This window comes from Scylla paramamosain, chromosome 20, assembly GCF_035594125.1.
Source record: "Scylla paramamosain isolate STU-SP2022 chromosome 20, ASM3559412v1, whole genome shotgun sequence".
Lineage (NCBI taxonomy): Eukaryota > Metazoa > Arthropoda > Malacostraca > Decapoda > Portunidae > Scylla > Scylla paramamosain.
Genome location: NC_087170.1, coordinates 14,453,995 through 14,474,018, shown reverse-complemented (window position 1 = coordinate 14,474,018; position 20,024 = coordinate 14,453,995). Strand labels below are relative to the sequence as shown.

General features: G+C 39.3%; 1 protein-coding gene across 3 annotated transcripts; it reads left to right on the top strand.

Moving 5' to 3' along the window:
• Positions 1-2,645: 2,645 nt before the first annotated feature.
• On the top strand, positions 2,646-18,848 carry LOC135110407 (secernin-3-like). Of its 3 annotated transcripts, none has more exons than XM_064022695.1 (8): positions 2,646-2,782; positions 5,146-5,313; positions 6,005-6,192; positions 6,550-6,749; positions 7,766-7,972; positions 10,201-10,295; positions 12,676-12,840; positions 13,786-18,848. In XM_064022695.1, exons 2-8 carry the CDS (start codon positions 5,146-5,148, stop codon positions 14,014-14,016), a joined length of 1,254 nt encoding a protein of 417 aa, XP_063878765.1. In that variant the 5' UTR covers positions 2,646-2,782; the 3' UTR covers positions 14,017-18,848. The 3 variants fall into 3 exon arrangements, with proteins under 3 accessions (XP_063878765.1, XP_063878763.1, XP_063878764.1); XM_064022693.1 differs by lacking the exon at positions 10,201-10,295 and adding an exon at positions 11,702-11,799 and having other exon boundaries at positions 2,649-2,782; XM_064022694.1 differs by lacking the exons at positions 2,646-2,782; positions 10,201-10,295 and adding exons at positions 4,342-4,493; positions 11,702-11,799.
• The last annotated feature ends 1,176 nt before the right edge of the window (positions 18,849-20,024 follow it).

The following is a 20,024-nucleotide window of genomic DNA, read 5'->3' as shown; positions in this document are numbered from 1 at the left end:
ACATACAATCCTTTCATATTGATCAATTATTTACACATCATATCACTTGTAAAATATCACATTATTATTCATTTTCATGTATCAAATTTGTTGTCTCTTTTTCCTAGATTTATCAAAAAAGTTTTTTTTTTCAAAGTTGAACAATTGCTCGCGTATATTCAAAGATTTATTAGAGGGGATTTATTTGAAGATTTTCTCCAAAAAATTATCCATATTTATTCAATTTATTTATTGGTATATCCGTGGATTTATTAAGGGATTGATATATATATTCGTGGGTTTATTTCTGGATATATCTGTGAATTTATTCATGGATTTATTTGGCAAGTTACGTGTAGGTCTAATTTTTAACTGATTTATCGATTTTCATGTTTACATTTGCAATTTTATTTGCTGAAGAACTCGCTGATTCGCTCGTAGCATCATTCGCGGATTCATCCACATTATTATTCACAGGTTTAATATGAAAATTCACAGATTTCTTCAAGGCACTGCATCTGCATGTTTACTGTTCCGCGATCACATTTCTATTTTTCTAGACTAGCAGCTTAAATTTACCAGTGAGCAGCGTTAATGCAACACCACGAACTTACCTGCAGAACATTCATATTGCTGTAAGATAACATTTAAGGACCTTATTTTGAAACATTTCTGCGCCGCACCTCCACTATACTTTCAAAAGGTTCTAATTCAGGTGGCAGATAATGGCAGATTAAAAAGATTTATAGATTGTCAACTAGAAACATTTTTGAGAACCCTGCTAATAATTTCTGTAGTATTTGAAAATAGTTGTGATGAAAGAACAAATAGCGTTTCAAAATGCGGGACCAAGTCATGTAGGATAACCATGCAGGTATTGGTGGGCAGCAACCGATAACTTAAGTATTCACGGAATTTATTCCTTGGGCTGACGAATCGTCGGAACCGGTTACGAACCGGTTCAGCGGGGAATCGGTAGAGTCCAGGATCCATACGACAGACAGGTGGGCCAGCCAGCGAGCAGGCGGCACCTCATCAGCCCCACTCCTTGCTATTCACTCACTGATTGACTCCTGCACTTATTACCCATTATTTTTTATTTGCTATTTTCCTCTCTTTTTCTCTTCATTATTGTCACACACCAGGGTAAGAGGATGGCTGTGTTCAGACAGGCGAGTGTGTGAGGCGGTGGGGCTACTAATGCCACGTACGACCCGCGCTGACCTCACGTGCTCGCTGGCCCACCCGTCTGTCACATAGACCCTGGGGAGAACAGTCACACAGAGCAGGGGAACGAAAACACACTTTTTCTTATGTCCATATATTACACAGCAGTATACAAGTCACACTGCAATAGTCATGACACAGGCGGACACAGGGGCGACCAGACACTCGCACCGTCAATACCCAGTCACACGCAAACTTTATTCGTTCACACTTTTTTTCTTTTTTTCGTCTCGGTTTCGGTATTCTCACTCTCCGTCTTTCAGTGCCGCTGAATGCCTCAAACCCTGCCTCCCAAGTCATCACTTCTGCCAGGCGATACCTTACTGTACTTATTCTTGCTTGCAAGATATATACTAATAATGCTAATGGTAATTGTTATCTACACACACACACACACACACACACACACACGTTTCTCTCATCCTGCCTCTCTCATCCATTTGCCAACATACATTTTACCTAATTTTCTCTATCGTCCTTTACGTGCATTTTTCTATCCTTTTATTTTTGCCGGTCTTCACCTTTTTTTGTTTCCCCTTATATGTTCTTTCCCTTTCCTCCAATATCCCCACACCATTCTCTCTTTCTCTCTTCTCTTTTCTCCTCTCCCAGCTTCTCTGTATCTCATCCTCTCCAAGTATTTCACTTTTATTTTGATTTCATGTTTTCCTTACAGTCTTATTACTAGTTATCTTCTCTTCCATTTTCTCCTTTTCCTTCTTTCCTGCACCTTTCTTAGCTTCCCTTCTTTCTTCTCTCACCTTCTCTTCCCCCTTTTTTCTTTTTCCTTTTATCCTTTCCTGTTCTCTTTTCCTCTTCCATTCTCCTCCTATTTTCCTTTTCTACCATCTACTCTTCTTTCTCATTCTCTTCTTTCCCTTCTTTCACCTCTTCTAGTCTCCCCTCTCACTACTTCTCACTCTCTTTTCCTTATTTTATTTTCTGTTCTTCTTTTTTCATCCTCTTCATTATTCTATCATTCTCTCCTCCTTTTTTCCCATATTCTCCTCTTTTCTTCTTTCCTCTCCCAGTCTTCTAGCTCCCTTCTCTCACTGCTTTTCACTTCCTCTTCCTTCTTTCATTTTTTCTCATCTGTTCTCTTCTCATCTTCACTCTATTCTATCATTCTCTCCTCTTCTTTCCCATTCTCTTTTCCTTTTCACTTCTCCCAGTCTCCCATCTCCTTTCTCTCACTGCTCCTCTCTCCCTCTTTCTTCTTTTCTGTCCTGTTCTCCTTTCATCCCCTTCATTATTCTACTATTCTTCCCCCTTCTATCCAATTCTCCTTTTTCTCTTATCTAACCTCTTCCTTCTCTAACTGCTTCTCACTCCTCTTCCTTCTTCTTTTTCTTCTTTTATTTCATGTTCTCTTTTCATCCTCTTCTCCTTCACTATTCTACAATTCTCTCCTTTCTTTTCACTCCCTTTCTTTCACCTCTCCCAGTTTCCCGTCTTTCTCCTCTCACTCACTCTTCAGCAGACGTCGTGTTGCCCAGCTGGCCGGTGCTTCCATCGTCTGCTCCGTGCTTCAGGCGGCGAGAGCTGAAGCTTCATTGTGTCTCGTGAATTCTACAGGGTGAGTCCAGCTTCCCGGGACATTATTTCATTATTTTTCCCTGTCATTAGGCCACCATAACCCCTGCCAGCACTGTACAGTTGGCGGGAAGTGGTGATGGTGGAGGTGAAAGGGTTAAATGGGTCGTTAGTTCAGGGGGACTTCGTCATTTTGGGGTGTCTTTTTGTGTTAAGGTCATTTGGGTTTTGTTTTGTGCGATTTTTTTCTCTTCTATTGGGTCTTGACAGCCTGGTGTTTTGGTCCGGTGGTTGTAGGGAAGCTGTAGAAGACGTGGTTATCGGGTTGGGATGATTAGATAGCTATAAAAGAAAAGACATAGAACCAGTCATTAATCTGAGGTCATTGAGTTTTGAGTAGGCCGATTATTTTTTGTACAGGCCTTGGCAGCTCAGTGTTTCCGCCTATAAGTTATAAGAAATTGACGAAAAATACTTCCATGGGGTTAAAATTCTCAGCTTTCCCTTGAATATTTACGCAAGAGAAATTACTGTTCACATTGTTATTTCAAGAGTACCACTTTTGGTTAGGCTGCTTTTTCCCTCCCATAGGCCGTGACAAGTGAACGTATCCACCTGCAAGTGGCTGGGAATCGATAGAAAACCCACTCATATGTTGATGAAATGAGTCTTGTGCCACATAACATGGCGACGAGTTAAAGCTACAAACGCAATATGGTGTCTGCTAGCAAGGGACCGAGGGAGCAGGGTCACGGCGGGGCGAGGGGACGAACGTTACAAGCAGGGGTAGGAGAGGCAGGGTATCAGCATGGGGGCTTGGCAGGGCGGGGCAGGGGGAGGGGGCGTGGCAGGGGTTGCTTGGAATGTAATGTTTTGGTGGTGTCAATGATGTTGTTATTGTTGTTTTCTTTATCCTTCTCGTCGTGGGGGTTGGCATGTTATGTTTGGGTGGTGCTAGGGATGTCAGTTGTTGTTTCCTTCATCTTTCACGTAAGGGATTGTGGGAATAACCTCAGCCTACTAATTTCCTGACACTGGCCTTATTTCTGGGCAAGCTGACACTTTTTTACTTGTGATCTATACAGTGAAGGAATCAGCTGTGAAGTGGAGTAACTGAGTGAATCTAAAATTAACTAACCTCTTACCTCTTACCTAGCCTAAACCTAACCAACATAAGTTATTTCACAATTATCCTTCTCGTCTTCTGCTTGAGTAGTCGAGTGTGTGTTGTCATGTCAAGGGTGTCAGGGGTGTGTTTTGGGCAGTTTTATCTTGTTTTTCCAGCTTAGTTATTCTGGTTCTAGTCTTTCTTGGCTTTCTCTTGATGTCATTGATATTTGTTGGTCTTTTTTGTTCTATTTTTCAGTTTAATCTTGTAGGTAATCATTGTTCTTGCTTTTGGGGTGTTTGAGAATATTAATTTTGCTCTGTTCATTCTTATATTCTCCTTTCCTCTCTCGTCTCATTCTCCTTTATTGCTACCTGTCGATCTCTCATGAATGTAGAGCGAAGCTAATTCCGCATCCATTAGGGAGTGTGTTTGCATATTAGATTAATGTGGACAGAATCTGAATTAGTTTCCACTCCATTTTAGGCTGAAACTAAGTGGGAACGAGGCTGATGTGTTTGTTGTGCTTGAGTTGTGTGTTGTAGTCAGAGATGCTGCTAATAATGGGACCTAAAGCCATGTGTTGTATCGTGTTCAGCACTGCAATGAGACCATGAATGTATAGGATGCAGTAAAAGTTTAGGAGGTACTGGTTTTGAAGGTTACTTTTCTATTGATCATCCACTTATCACAAATCAAGCAAACCCATTCAGTCTTTTGAAAAACCTCATCCCTGTACCTCTTAGCATCTCTTCCCTTTCTCAGTCTTCAGCATCATTTATCATTCTCTCATCTCTCCTTTGCAAACTAATTGACTTTTCATACCTTTCCCATATTTCACACACAAATCAAGCTAACCTGCTCTGTCTTTCAATCATCCCTGTACCTGCTTAATTTGTATTTTTTTTTGTTTTTATTTAGTTTTTACTATGTTAAATTTGAACTATATCTTATTTCTGTTAGTTTTAACTTTTATTTGAACTTAATTAGTTTTTTTTTTGCAGTGACAAGAATTTTTTTTTAATCCTTTCACTGGTAGACAAATTTTCTCTTTTAATATCCCATAACTTTTCAAACACTATTTTTTTGTGCTAGGCTCTTGTAAATATTTCTGCCAGTTAAAAGACAAAGTTAACCTTCTGTTTTCCCTCTTCTCTCTCTTGCATCTTATTGCAGACAGTTTTTACAGTGCTAGGAAGGATAAGTAAGGATGATCATAGCAACAAAAGGGTTAATCACTTCACTTCCTACTTTCACTGACACGTCCTTCATCACCTAACACTCCTCCTGACTTGCAGATGTCTCCCCGCCCACCCCCTCAGTCCTGCGATACGTTCGTTGTCTTGCCGGACCTCACTAAGGGTGGCCATGTTGTCTTTGGCAAGAACTCAGACCGGCCACAGCAGGAGGTGCAGGAGATCATTTACTGTGCAGCAGCTGATCATGATGCAGGCAGCAAGGTGCAGGTGAGTATGGGGGTTGACAGATCAGTTGAGTATGTAATATCTGTTCTTGGCAGTAGAGTAACAAACATTAGATTTCTGTATTTTATTGGTGGAATGGAAAAGGAATAGAACACTGATGTAGGTAAATATATTGTGATTCATTTAAGAAGTAGAAAGAATGTAAAATGGATATTACATATCCATATGTATATATATATATTATAGTTTGTTTTAGGTATATTCTATCCTAGTGAAGCTAGGATATGGAGGATTAGATTATGCTACAGATTTTTTCCTTGATAAACAGCAAAGGTCAGTCCTGTTAGGTTTACAGAAGAGCACTTTTCCCCACATTGTGTTATCCTGGCTGAGTATATATCTTTTTTTTAGTAGACCAAGAATTTATGTGTTTTCCAGTGGCATCTAGGTTTTGTTGTGTGTGGAGGAGAGGGGAAGAGGTAGGATGGATAAATTATACTGATTAAAGCTTGACTTATCTGTTTTATATTCTTCATTTACTCTTCATCTAAATCACATTTTTCTTCATTGTATTCTGTATTTCATCTATTTATCTTCCTCCTTCTCATTTGTTGATTTATTTTGCTTCCCTTCATCTCCATCACTATATTCTCTATCTCTCATCTCATAATCTATTCATCCTCCTCCTCATTTATTGATTTATTTTATTTCCACCTGGCTTGCTCCATTACAGTGTACATACATAGAGGTGGACCAGGTGGAGCACACTCATGCGGTGATCCTGAGCAAGCCATCGTGGATGTGGGGAGCGGAGATGGGTGCCAATGAGCACGGGGTGTGTGTGGGCAATGAGGCGGTGCAGACCAAACTGCTGGATGATGCTGACCAGGAGGAGCGGCTGCTGGGCATGGATATGGTGAGGTGAGTCAGCAAGTGGTGTGTTGGGGAGTGGGTGGAGGGAAGTCACTGGTAATGTAATGTTGTGAGGATTTGTGTTGATATGAGTGTTTTTGAATTGGTAGCAGTGAGATGAGGTGGCATTGCTGTGGTGGTTTGGTGGTGTGGTGATGTATCTTGATTAGAGGTGTGGAGAGACACAGGAAGAGAGAGACAAAGAGATTCACGAGAGGCTCAGCCAAATCCACCTTAACCTAACCTGACCTTACCTTATCTATCCTAGCCAAACTTCATCTAACTTACTGTAACCTAACCTTACCCATCATAACAGAATCTTTCCCAACCTAGCTTCTTCTGTCCTAACCAGACTGTGTATTGCAGACTAGCCCTGGAGCGCAGCACATCGGCAGCGAATGCAGTGGAGGTGCTCGCTGGCCTGCTGGAGAGTCATGGGCAAGGTGGTGCCTGCTCCGAGGATGAGCCGGACATGTACTACCACAACAGCTTCATCATTGCAGATGCCACTGAGGCCTGGGTGCTGGAGACTGCTGGACAGTACTGGGCAGCGGAGCATATCAAGAGTGAGTGGTGTGTTTGTAGTTAACTATTTATGTTACTCTTAAGCTAATCAAATTCAGTGTGGCCCATTTATAAGGTCAAATGATCACATATATATTTTTTTGAATACATGTATACTGTTTACCAACACTACTTCCGGTGACAAACCATTTTACTGGTCTGTTGCTCTATTTGGAAAACAAGTAAGTTGGAAAAGGTTTCCATTGATGAGTGAGCAGTTATTGGCCTAGTTGAGCAAGAGGATACGTCAGTTTGTGAGAAGTCTCAGCTCTAAGCTTCCTCTTGGATGGTATACAGGGTGTAACATGAGATTCTGCAAATATTGCTAGTGGTGAATGTACTGGCTAATCAAAGTTGAAAATGTTCTATGCACACATGTATTTTGAGGGCTCGTTTAGCTGTGGTACAAAATTCAGATGTGGCTGGGTGACAGACACAACAGCTGGGCCGGATGGGTAACCATGGTGAAATGTGTAGATTATTATGGGTGTAATAAAGGACAAATAAAATAATAGGTTGTGTGGCATCATGCCTGCCTTGGCAGGAAGTGGGAAAGAGTGAGGCTAGCAGAAAATCAGCTGATAGGCAGTTTCCTGACAAGGCAGTGATAGTGAATATGTTTAGATTGTATTGCGCAGCTACTGAAAATAATATGGAGTGTGAGGACATGGTGTTTCTCTGTCACTTGCCCACACAAATTACATACCACGGCTAAACAACACCTCAAAATACATGTGTACATAGAACATTTTCGACCTCAAACTATATCCACAGAAGCTCATGTTACACCCTGTATCTGACAATCATAAATCATGCTTGTGATTCTCAAGACTGAGAATTAATTACACACACACACACACACACACACACACACACACACACACACACACACACACACACACACACACACACACACACACACACACACAGAAGAGCAAGATTATTAGTCTTCCTTTTCTATAAATCCACACACACTTCAGGCATATAGTAATTATTTTTCTCTCTCACTATCCTACAGGTGGCTACAGAAACATCAGCAACGCACTCAGCATTGGGACCAAAATTGACCGCATGAGTGAGGGTCTGCCGGCGGTGGCCCAGGAGAAGGGCTTCTGGGATGGCAGTGGAGACTTTGACTTCAGCAAGGCCTTTGGGGTGAGCGAGGACTATGCTGGTGGCAGGAAAGAGTGTGGTGAGAAGCTGCTAGCCAAGCTGACTGAAGGAGGTAAGGTGTTGAGCTGCTCTAATTGTTCTCTTTCTTTTATTCTTTAGGTATGTTCACAATCATGTCCTTCTCACTAGCAGGATAAAACCATTTTTTCTCAGAAACATAGGTTTCATTACATTTCTTTATATTTCCTTAAATCATAATTCTAGCTCATGGCTTTTTTGATAATATTAATTAAAAATAAGTTTCTTATTCAATAATACATGCAGCCTTGGGATTGTTTTGAGACAGTTTTGTTTTTATGATTATAACATACTTTATTTATTTATTTAATTTTTTTACAATATTTGATTAACTCATTGTTAATTTTAAGGAGGTTTTATAAAAATATACCAGTTCCTTTTTCTCCCGTAATTGTATAATTCTTATAGAGATGGTTTCGTTATCACAGTCTGCCATCTTAGATGCAGCATCCACACCTCTCATTGACAGCATTCTCATCCTTAACACATCACTCTCCTTTTTTATTTGAACTCCATTGTCTGTTACATGGCACCTTCATCTTTCATTCACAGCTTCTTCATCTCACTGTTGCTCACCATCATCTTCAGGACAGCATCATCATAATATTTATATTCAAACATACAAACTCTTTGACTTTGATTGTCATATTCTTTCAGTTTCATCATAGTATCCTCATCTTTCACATTTAAACATCAGCATAAACACAGCCTCTTCACTTATTACAGTTTGCATTTTTTGTCTTAAATACAGCGTCCTCATCATTCATATTAATTCTCCATCATAAACACAAACACAGCCTCATCATTTTTCATTGTCATAATTTTCATCATAAACTCAGCATCCACATCTTTCATTGTGGTTGACATCATTCATCTCATGCAGATCTCTTGGATGTGAGGGTATTGCAGTGGTCTTGTGTGTCCTGGTGGTGTTTTTGTGTTTCAGTTTTGTGGTGTCCTCTTACAACAAAATTACATCTAGAATGTGAGATTTTTTAGTAAAGTAAAATCATAAAGCAGAGAATATGTATGGATTCCTCAAAATTTAAACTTCTTGTTAAATGAAGGAAAAGGGAAAAAAGGAACATTCTTGTTTTAATTTTTTAAAATTTTAGTGAGGACTTCCTCACTATAAATGGATTTTTTATTACAAGTTATTATTTTTTGTGACTGGTTGAGTGACAACATTAATATTTCCTCATGAAGTAAACCATTTCAATCTAAGACTTCACGAGACAACCAGGGATTTTATAATAGAATTAGGAAATCGGACAGTGTGAGGCCACCTGCTTCCTGTTTTTTTACTTTTCTGCCTCAATATTGGCAGAGTACTTGCTAGGTCATGACTCTAGCACTTCATGTGTATAATGTCTTGAAATAGTAACAAGTGTGGTGCTACTCATAAATAACTGACACGAGTGGGAACAAGACTCTGTCTCTGCATTTGTTATTTTGCATCTCTCCTTTCTCACTTTCCTTGATATTCTCTGATTCATTTTCCTTCATGTTCACAGCATGCTTTCCTCCTTCACTTTCCTATCACTCATTCTTCCTTCACATTCATTATACTTCCTCTCCCTTCTCCCTATCCCCCTAACTCTACTTCAAATTCACTGCACCTCTTTTCCTCCCTCACTTTCCCATCCTCGCCCACTCTGTCACATTCACAATTGCCTTCCCCATCCCTCACACTATCTTCATGTACACTGCACCCTTCCCCGCATTTTCCCATTCCTCATCCTTCCCTTACATCCGCCAGTATCGTCTTTCCCTTCAGTACATCAATCCCAAGTGGTGTGTTTACTCAAGTATCCTCCACTTAATAGTTCCTTGGCATCAGTTTTGCTCTTCTTATCCATTCCTTGCTGCCAATGCCCTGTTATCTGCAGCACTTTATGTTTTATCTTAGGAAGTTTAAGCAGATAGGTCTTGCTTTTTATTGTGTGCTTCTTTAAAGTATTTCTTGGCTATACTTGATTATTATTGTTACTGTTGTTATTAATATTATTTATTTCTAGTTATTAGTATGCCAACATTTATTGGAAATACAAGGAAGGCCTGGTGTTTGTTTATATGCATACATTTATACATACAACACACTCTCTCTCAATCACATACACATATTCACAAACACAGACAAGCATTACATTTATACACCATCATACTCTTACCCTGAAATTCCTATACACACATCCCAACACCTGTAGTCATTTAGTTGTTTAGTTTGCTCAATGTATACCAATGCCTTGTGCCTCTTTGCAGGTCACTTTGATTTGCAGGCAATGTTCACAGTGTTGAGGGATCAGAAGTCAGGGATTTGCATGTCTGATGGGATGTTTGTCAGTACATCATCACAGGTAGTGCCTCCCTCTCCTCACCTCTCACTTTTCTGTTGTCTTATGTCAGTAGTATGTAGTTTTTTTTAAGTTTATGTAGCGTACTTATTATTGTTTATTTATGTGCGTGATGTATGAAGTTGTGCACATGTTTTATGAATGGTGTGAATGTATACTAAGTTCTGATCACCTGAGAGACTGGTTGGGTGTGCTGTCTGTCTTGACTTTACCATTTAATTCCCCTTGCACCCAGCACCATAAAAACATCCATTCCATTACCTTCCTTTCCTCGTTTCTTTCCTTTCCTTCTTTCCATCATGACATCAAAGATAGGAATGGAAATAATTCACAGATTATCCTTGGTAATAATTCCTTTCCTTATTTCTTTCCTGCCTTTTTTATTTCCATTGTGACACTGGAGTCCTAAATGTATATAAGGAATAAAATCTTCTCAGTTCGCAATACAGGAGGAAAACCATAATTGTGTACTGAAGTAGAATGGAAGAAGGCTGAAGTGCTGTTCCTCCTTTCCTTTCTTTCTTTTTCTCCCTCTCTCCCTCCCTCCCATCTTCTCTTTTTAATCCTTTCTATTCTTTTCCCTGTTATTTTCTCCTTCCTTCTTCTTTTCCCTCTCTCTGTCTCCCTCATTGCCTTCCTGAATCAGTGCATGTTATTAGGTCCTGGGCATGTTGGCTGCACGTTTTGCACAGCCTCACTCTTTCTTCCTCCCTCCTGTAAGCTGCTGTAAATGGACTGATACATTGCTGCCGTAAAGAAAAGTGGTCCTGTGTTAATTCACATAACGGAAAAATTTATGTGGTGTGCCATTTGATAAGGATAAATCTTGAGATGATAATATATTGAGGATTGAGTCCATACATATTCTTATCATCAGCCTTCCTGTGGCTGTAATTATGAAGGAAAAGAATTTTATGTCATGCTAGGAGTGAAAAAGATACAAGGGTGGTTTGTTTTTCATCACTGTCCTTGACATTTTTTTTTTATTAATGATCTATATAGGAGAATAAAAAATGCTGTTATGATTTTGTTGTTTGCCTTAGTGGCATGGTGATTGCTGTCATGAAGTCACTTACTGCAGTATAGTGTGCAGGCTGCCATCTGCTGCCTTGTGTTAGCTTGAGGTCTGTCTTTTTCAAAATAATGCCACCAAAGATCTGTTATTGCTGAGGCTTTATATTTTTCTTTGATTGTTTGGTGATAAAATTCTAAAGAAGACACAATTTTGATGATATTTTTCAGTTATATGAGTGAGCTGTTTGTTTATCATCACTCAACTGATAAATTTTTATTTACATCTTGATAGCTCCTACTTTCCTTAACATGGGAGTTTTGCATCACTGATGTTCAGTTTGCCCTCATTTAGCACGCGTGTGAATGAGGCAAATATTCTTCTGAACTATCAACAGGTGACTTTTCCTTGACACAAATGTTTGAGGTGTTGAGAGACGAGGAGTCAGGGATATCACGCGGCACAGACCACAAACACCCCACTGCCGGGAGTATGGTGAGTGCTGACATGCATCTATACCTGTGTCTTGCCCCTGTTGTCCTTTTGCCCTGCTCTGCATACCTCAGGACTATATAGGGTTATGTCTTTACTTCCCATACCCCTTTATCTTGGGGAAAAAAAAAGGAAAAAAAATCAATTCTATATTTCCCCTAAACCTTCCACCATTGCGTCCTAACTGCTTCTTTCTTTCTCTGTCCTATTATCTCTCACCTTTAGACAGACTTAAAGCTGGCATATTCCCTTACAGCTTACTCATTTAACCACAACCTAGGCTGTCCCCCTCAAAACCTTCCTTAATTTTTCTCATCCTCACCTTTCCTGTCATCAGAAGAATTTTTTTCTTTCACTATTTTCAGTTCCATCATTGTTTTGTTTTCTTGTGTGTATCTGTGTGTGTATATGTTTGTGTGTAAATGTTGGTAAAATTATGAGAGAGAGAGAGAGAGAGAGAGAGAGAGAGAGAGAGAGAGAGAGAGAGAGAGAGAGAGAGAGAGAGAGAGAGATTTAGATCTATCTTCATATAATTACCAAAAAACTGAAAGGTTCATGCAATGCATTATTACTTTTTTTTCCAAATTTTTGCTAAGATTTAGTCTAGAAATTTAAATATTAGTTGAATATCAATTTATAAATTGGAACATTTCAGTTTGTTCATCTTTGTATAAGTAGAACCAACAAACTTGCAAAAATTCTCACCTTAACTATCAGATTGTCTAAAGAAAGAACCACTTCACCTTACATTAATATCAAGCACTAGATTGTCTAAAGAAAGAACCACTTCACCTTACATTAATATCAAGCACTAGATCACAGTATTTGATACAAGCAGTAAATCATGTGACAAGCTAATCTGTCGGTGATGGTGGACAGGTGTCAGTGGTGAGCCAGGGTAAAGGTCGGCCAAGCTGCCACTGGTTCACTGGCACCCCAGACCCCTGCCGCTCGGTCTTCAAGCCCTTCATCTTCACTGACAATGTGAAGATCTCGCCACACATCCAGAGCCCCCACATACCTGAGGACCAGGACCCTGCCAAGGTGTGTTGTCGTGTTTAGGTAACATTGTCTGCTGCATTTTGTCTTATTGTGTGACTATAATGACTTAATCTCTACCTTTACTGAAGTCTGGTGTTGTGTGACTTGGGTGGTCGTGTCTCCACCTTCTTCAATTTTCAGTTATGTGGATGAGGTGTGAGAGTTGACATGCCAGGTTGTTCGCTGTGATCCATTCTATTAACCTTTGTCTCTGTCCTTCTCTTCCTCTCTTCCCTTCTATCTTTCCTGTGATACTCAGTTCAATTATTTGCTTTCCAGCAGTGTGTTCCATAAATTTTAGTTGCCTTTTCTTTATTTGTTTGAGTATTTCTCTGTTTGTGTTCGTTTGCTGTAATACTTGTTGGTTTGACCTCGTTATCATCACCATCATTATCATTTTTATTTAAGTGCTTATTTTCTCAGATTGAGTTGATGTTGTTTAAGTTTCCCAGTTTTTGCAGTTGTTTAGGATTGCTTCTGTGATTTTATTCTCATGTCTCTCTCAGTACACTCTCTCTAAGTGTTCTTTAGTCTTCCCACTGGTTTTCTCCCAGCTGCCTCTGACTCAAACACTCTTTTGAGTTTTCATTATCACTTATTGTTATCAGGGATATTTACCACATACTTGTATTGAATTTTTCTTGTTATTGCTGCCGTTTCTCTTTTCTGTGATAAGCAAGTCCAAGGTCATAATTTTATTATCATGTGTTATTATTATTGAAATTTTTAATGGGTAATAGAATTTCTTACCTTAGCTTGTATTTTTTAAAGATCTTACTTTAGGTATCTTCGTATGGTCTGTTTCTGTTTCATACATATAGTTCATAAATGTCTAACATAATGAAGCTGTAATAAACATCCAGAACATGACCCACACATCCATTCACAAACCTCACCCTCATCACCACAGTCACCTTCTCCATCCTCACACCCTCACGTCTCCCTCAGGTGGTGCCACGGTTTGCCTCCAAGGTGAACCGAACCCACCTGCTGTACCGGCGGCAGCAGCAGGCAATGGCCTCAGGGGACAGCAGCATCTGGGGCACCCTGAGGCAGCTGGAGGAGAAGTGTGTGCAGGAGACTGAGGCTGTTCTGGAGAGCTTTGACCCTGAGAGGCTGTCAGAGATGGACGACCTTCTCAAGGATTGCATTGATTCTGAGCTCAAGTTTTACAAGTAATTGGGAAGTGTTCCATGGGCGTTGCCGGCAGCCTAGCCTAGAGACGAGGGTTTTCTCTGGGCCTTCCTCACCCCCGTTCCCCTCCCATCTTCCCGCTTCCCCTAAGTCCCTTACCTCGTCAGGCTCCCTCGTCTCCGCTCATTCCTGAGGCGCCGGCAGTTCATAGTAATAAGTAGTGTTGTCATCGGCAGTTTGGTAAAGCATAGGTATCTTTTTTTTCTTTTTTTCTGTTTCTTTTATGAGGACAATTCCTCGTCAGTAGAGAGCATTCCCAGCGGGCGCCCGGCTGCCAACACCACGCTAGTTTTGTTTTCGGGCAGACCAGAGATTATTGATAAGCTCTTGTCATTGAGTACTTACTGCCTTACTCCCAATATCCCCAACACCCCATTCCGTAACCCTCCCTTTCCCCCACTCCTGACCACCATAAGTTCTTCCAGCATATTCCTGAGCATTTTCTTGAGTGTTCCAGCAGTAAACCCATTTTTTATACTACTGTGCTTAGTGATGTAAGGACTCTTGAGCAGACCAGACGCGCTTAGGGATGAATCACAGTCAAGGGGCCACGTGGCAAGACTGTCTCACTGAGGTTATATCAGAAATTGGCTGTAAAACACTTCAAAAAAGTAATAACAGAGGCAGTAGAGACTTTACACATTAGTGGATTAACTTAAAAGGGAAAAATATGTAGGAGCTCTCTGAAAAATTATCTGTGGTACTTATGTAGATAAAGGGAAGCATGGCAGTAGAATTGTAGTGAGTGTGAGGAAAGGATAGGCAGCCAGATGACAGCTCCACCCCATACTCTTTCTCTAGGGTAGTTGAGCGATAAGGAACAGCCTCTATGGAGCACGCTAGAGGCAAGAATGAGTATGCTTGTGTCTTTGCTTCAGTGTCCCTGTAAAAGATGCAGGGTGAAGAAGAATTAAGGCTGCCTCTGCTTGTTTTCTTGTGATGCTTAGGAAATAATTCAATGGATCGCTGTGTGTATTAAACCTATGTATGTACGTGTCTGGGGAGTGTTTGAGCGATGCTGGAGCTGTTGATTCACTCCTGATAGCTGAGGAAGAACTTGGATCTGTTATCTGCATTTTTTTTTTTTCCTTATTTATTCTTGATAGTTGAGAAAAAAAACTTGATTGTATGATTTGTCATTTTTGTAGATTTCTTCCTGCTGCACTTGGGGAATTCATAGATGTAGAATGTAAAAATTATAATGTCTACTTGGTTATCTTTGATGATCCAGAAGCAAGATATTGATGCATTATTTGTCATTATTATATCTTTATTTGTATTTGTTTGACTTGTTTGGGGCATTTTTTGGGCATGAATGATCTTGAAACTGTTTTTTTATTTCCTCATGGTGGTTCAGAAGAAAGAATTTGATGACTTATTTGGCTTTTTTTTTATTTATCTATTTATTTATTTTTTAGATGCCTATGGTGTGTATACCAGACAGGAGACACAAGGAGAAGGATCCAGGTTGAAGTTGATCTTACTCATATATCATCAGTATTTCTCTTAATTTTCTTTCTCATGTTAGTTTATGTCTGGATCTTAACATGAATTCTCTGCCTCACTTTAGCAACTATGATGATAGACCCCTAGTGATTTACCCTTGGTGATTCAGTGATTGGGATAGAGAAATATTGCATAGGTTAACTTTGTTGTGACTGGGTGACTAGCATGGAGGATTGTGTAAATTAACTTAGTAATGATTGGCATTTGTACAGATGCTCTACCTGAATGCATGCTCATATTGCTCACTTGTATCATTAGGGGCTTCTGTGCACTGCAACTCCACCCAAGAAAATTCCAGTCATAAATTTTCCTCCCCCAAGATTTTAATCCAGAATAATTTTTTCTCGTGATAAATTCTCTCAGCCCAGACTAATATATCATGGGAACAATTCTTTTGAGAAATCTTTTGTGGTGGAATGTTTCGTATGGAAAATTTACTTGTTTGAAACTTGCGGTAAACAGAATAGAGATAAGGCAGTGCTAAAATCTTGATACTCACAAGACATTGGTCCTTAAAATAAGAATGCACTAATGGGATTGCAAGGTGCATGGATTGGAATGATCTTGGAGTTAAAAACTACTTACATAGTATTATAGTTGCATTTTAATCTAAAACAAAAAAGACAATGGGAATTCTATGGGTGATAGTGGATGACCAAAGAATATTATAGAGTCAGCCTGTTACTGCTGACATCCATGATTCCTTTAACGGGGATCTTGCCAGTGTGATGTGACATGCTTGAGGGGAGAAACTGGAAAGCTGGTAATGGATTCCTTACTGATGATTTAAATGATCCAGAGAAAAGTGTTACGTATGATGCTTCAAGGAGAGATGCTAAAGAATTGGTTATTAGTTCATGGTGATTAAAATGATAGAGAAAGATGGGTTAGTAATTTGGCTAATATGTTGGCACTAATTTGGGTTTATTCAGTTGTCTTATCTTTGTGTTATTCAGCTGGTGTGTGCATCTCCCAGCCAGGGGCAGAGCAAGGTGAAAGTGTAGCTGTAGTGTTGAGGTTTTGTTACCAGTGTTTAGAATGGCAATTGTCTTTAAATTATCACATTGGGTAAATATGTACATATGCCTGGCATTCATATATTCTTCGTCATTGGTGGACAATGATAAAAGAGTGAATAATGCACAATGTTGAGTTTACAGTGTGAGAGGAGATGAAGTGTATTGGTATTAAGTTTTTATGGAAGCTGAGGTGAATGAGTTCATACATTATTCAAGTGTCAAATTTGTCAACTTTGAGCAACAGTGATGGATGTGTGAAATATTAGCAATGTGGAGATAATGATAGAAAGTTTTAGTAAGACATTGTTAATTTTCAAAATCTAATCAGCAGTAGAAATGGGAAATATTGCATGTATCGCAGAAGTCATAGAGCTTTGATAAACTGTCATAGTAGTGTTTGCCATGCTTGTCTGGACACAAAAAGTGTAAAGTATATCAAGTAAAATTACATTAGGTTAGTGTGTAGCTTACAGTCTTTTTTATGTATACATAAGGGGTTGGCCCAGGGCTGATAGGAAGAAATGAGTATTGCTTCTGCCTTTCCCAAGAAACACTAAGGAAATGTCAAAATCAGTTTCCAAATCCCAGTAGATGCTATTATTTTTAATTAACTTATTTTTATATGAATAAGAGGAAGGTAGAGCAAGACAAGGTGTAAAGAAGATGAAGTATTAGAGGTCAGGTTGATGGGGCTGCTTTTATAGTGTGGAGGAGTGCTGGACAGGCAGGCAGGTATTAACCCTCACCATCACTCTTAGGTCCCCTGTATCCCTCCTTCCTACACTGTTTCCTTCCCTGAAACAGTGACCCTCACACCTGCATGGCCCTAGAGGGAGAGGCAGAGAGCAAGGAACATGCAAATTGTTATGCTGAGTGCCAAGCCTGAATCCATAAGCGTTGACAGGGAGGAAAGAAGAATTTTGGGGCATTTAATTCCACTTAGAGATATACTGTAAACACAATTGGTCAGCCAGTCAGTGGGTGGGTGTGGTAAGGTGTTGTAGGACAGCAGCCAATCACTTTACAGAATAGCACTTGGTAAACATATCGGGATGATTGTGATGAATGCAAACATCTCCCACTGAGATGCTTACTGGCTAGGCAGCTTGGGATGGTGATGGTTGTGGAAAGCATAAAATAAGGAAATGTAAGAGTAATGCTACTATTATGTAAGTGTTGGGTATTCATGAAGGAGTAAGGAAACATTATAAAAATATTCAAGGTGTAACATTATATTTAGAGATAGGAAGAGAAGATGTTAACTCACTGGCATTGTAACGTGATCTCTCTCAAGTATTGGAGATCCTGTACGTAGAGGAATCTTTGCAAATGTAAGAAAATATTACCAGAAAATATTTGTGTAATGTTAAATCATGAGTACAGGCAAGATCTTTATATGAGTAAAGGTATTTGGGGCGTGGTCTTCGTATGAATAAAAGTATTTAGTGAAATTACCCTTGTGAGTGTAGGTAGGGGTTCTCACCAGGAGCCTCTATACATGTAGAAGTATGCACTGTATTAAGGGACCCCTAGAAATGTAAGGGTGTTTTGTAATGACTTTATAGCAACAGCCTGGCACTTGACCTTCCTCCTTCCCTCCCTCACTCCCACACTCCCTCACTTCTTCCTTCCCTCTTTCCTTCCTTCGTTCCAGTGAGTAGAAACCAAAGACTTGGGTGATATTGTACTATTAAGACTGCATTTTTGTACTAGGCTTATTGTTCATTTCATTCATTTAGCTACATACCATCTGTACTTGTTACTCCACATATATCTTTTCCCTGCTTCACGCTTCCCGCTTGTTTCTTGCCGTTCCAGTTGGGAAAGATGCATAGTAGGTATGTATTGCAATGTTTAGGGAGAAAAATAAAAGGTGGAAAAGGGAAAATATTAAACACACTGCTTTGCCTGGCGTGATTTTAAACATAAATGCATAAATCATTGCACCCCCTCACGGCTATCACCAAGAATTTGTAGTAGACGTAAATTTTGTGCTTGTTTCTCCTCATTACATAAAATATGGTAAATACAATTACTACATAAAAAAAAGAAGGCATAAGAAAGAATGAATAACTAAAGATGATGTGATCTGCAATAATTATGTACTATTACTGCTACTGCAACACATTATTGCCTCGTAAGCTACACCAAGTTGGTTGTGTAGTGTTGTTTCTGGCACTGTACTACATCACACACACACACACACACACACACACACACACACACACACACACACACACACACACACACACACACACACACACACACACACACACACACACACACACACACTACTATACATAATTTTCTCAAGAATGGAATGCTTTGTAATTGTACTCTTTATTTTCTACTTTTATATCAATGTTATGTTGGTGATACTCAGAGAGGCAGGTGGGCAAAGTTTTGGAAGTGGAAACAAATCAGGTCTTATGAGGATTTGGGGTCTATAATGCTGATACACTTACACTCTTCCACCCTTCTTGTACCTGTATTAAGTGTGATGTTGGAGATGCATTGTGAGGTGTCCTGTATTAGAATGTGTGCTTTGAATTGAGTCACATAATTAGTTTTGATATTGGACTCGTTTGGTCTAGTTTTGGTCTATATAGAATGTTCACCAAGATCAGATTGCTGAAAAGAGTTCTTGACATTTGATTGTTTTGGTCTAAGACTGTTTCCTTGGATGAAAAAATGAGCTGAAGAGAGATTTTTTAGATTAGATTCTTATGGTTTTAGTGCATACATTCATAAAGTGTGGTCAGAACTGCAGTTGTTTGATATTAAATTGTTTGATACAAGTGCTTTTTAAAAATGAACATGAGGTGAGATCTGTTACTGAAGGGATTTTGATGATTCTTTTGGTCTAAGTAGACCTTCCAATGCAAGACACTTCTTTCACGTGATCTAATCCTCATCAGTGATTTAGGGTGGATTGATTCTTTACCATTATGTTTTGTTTTGTAAGTTTTGCCTAATGGAAGATGAATATGTATGCATGTATGATTGATAAAATAACCAATGCATGAATCCACTATGTATTTTTGTATGCACTACCATTTATTTGTGATTTTCAAGTATGTATTCTGGAGTTTTGTCTTGTGAAAGTTGGGCACATAAAGCACATTGATAAATAACCAGTGCATGAAGTCACCATGTTTATTTATTTATGTATTGATTAAACATATGAGTTTGAAGCACCAAGCTAATAATTGACTACACGCAACACTGAACCCACTTTAACACCCATTCTTTCCTTGGACTGCTAATAACTAAGTGCCCCGTAACTTCATTTGAGTAACCATAGGTAATTTTACTTAATGAAAATAATGCAGGCACTGAACACTTTGAACTACTCCATTGCTCTGTTCCATTTGGTGTTTGTGGTTCTTCCAAAGTTATGCAGTAAACTTAATGTACTTTATTATTATTATTATTATTATTATTATTATTATTATTATTATTATTATT

Excerpts from the sequence above, each read along its gene's own strand:
- LOC135110407 (XM_064022693.1), top strand. The coding sequence starts at position 5,146 with ATGTCTCCCCGCCCACCCCCTCAGTCCTGCGATACGTTCGTTGTCTTG. Across the intron at positions 5,314-6,004 it reads ATGCAGGCAGCAAGGTGCAG|TGTACATACATAGAGGTGGA; the intron begins GTGAGTATGGGG and ends GCTCCATTACAG. Across the intron at positions 7,973-11,701 it reads AGCCAAGCTGACTGAAGGAG|GTGACTTTTCCTTGACACAA; the intron begins GTAAGGTGTTGA and ends AACTATCAACAG.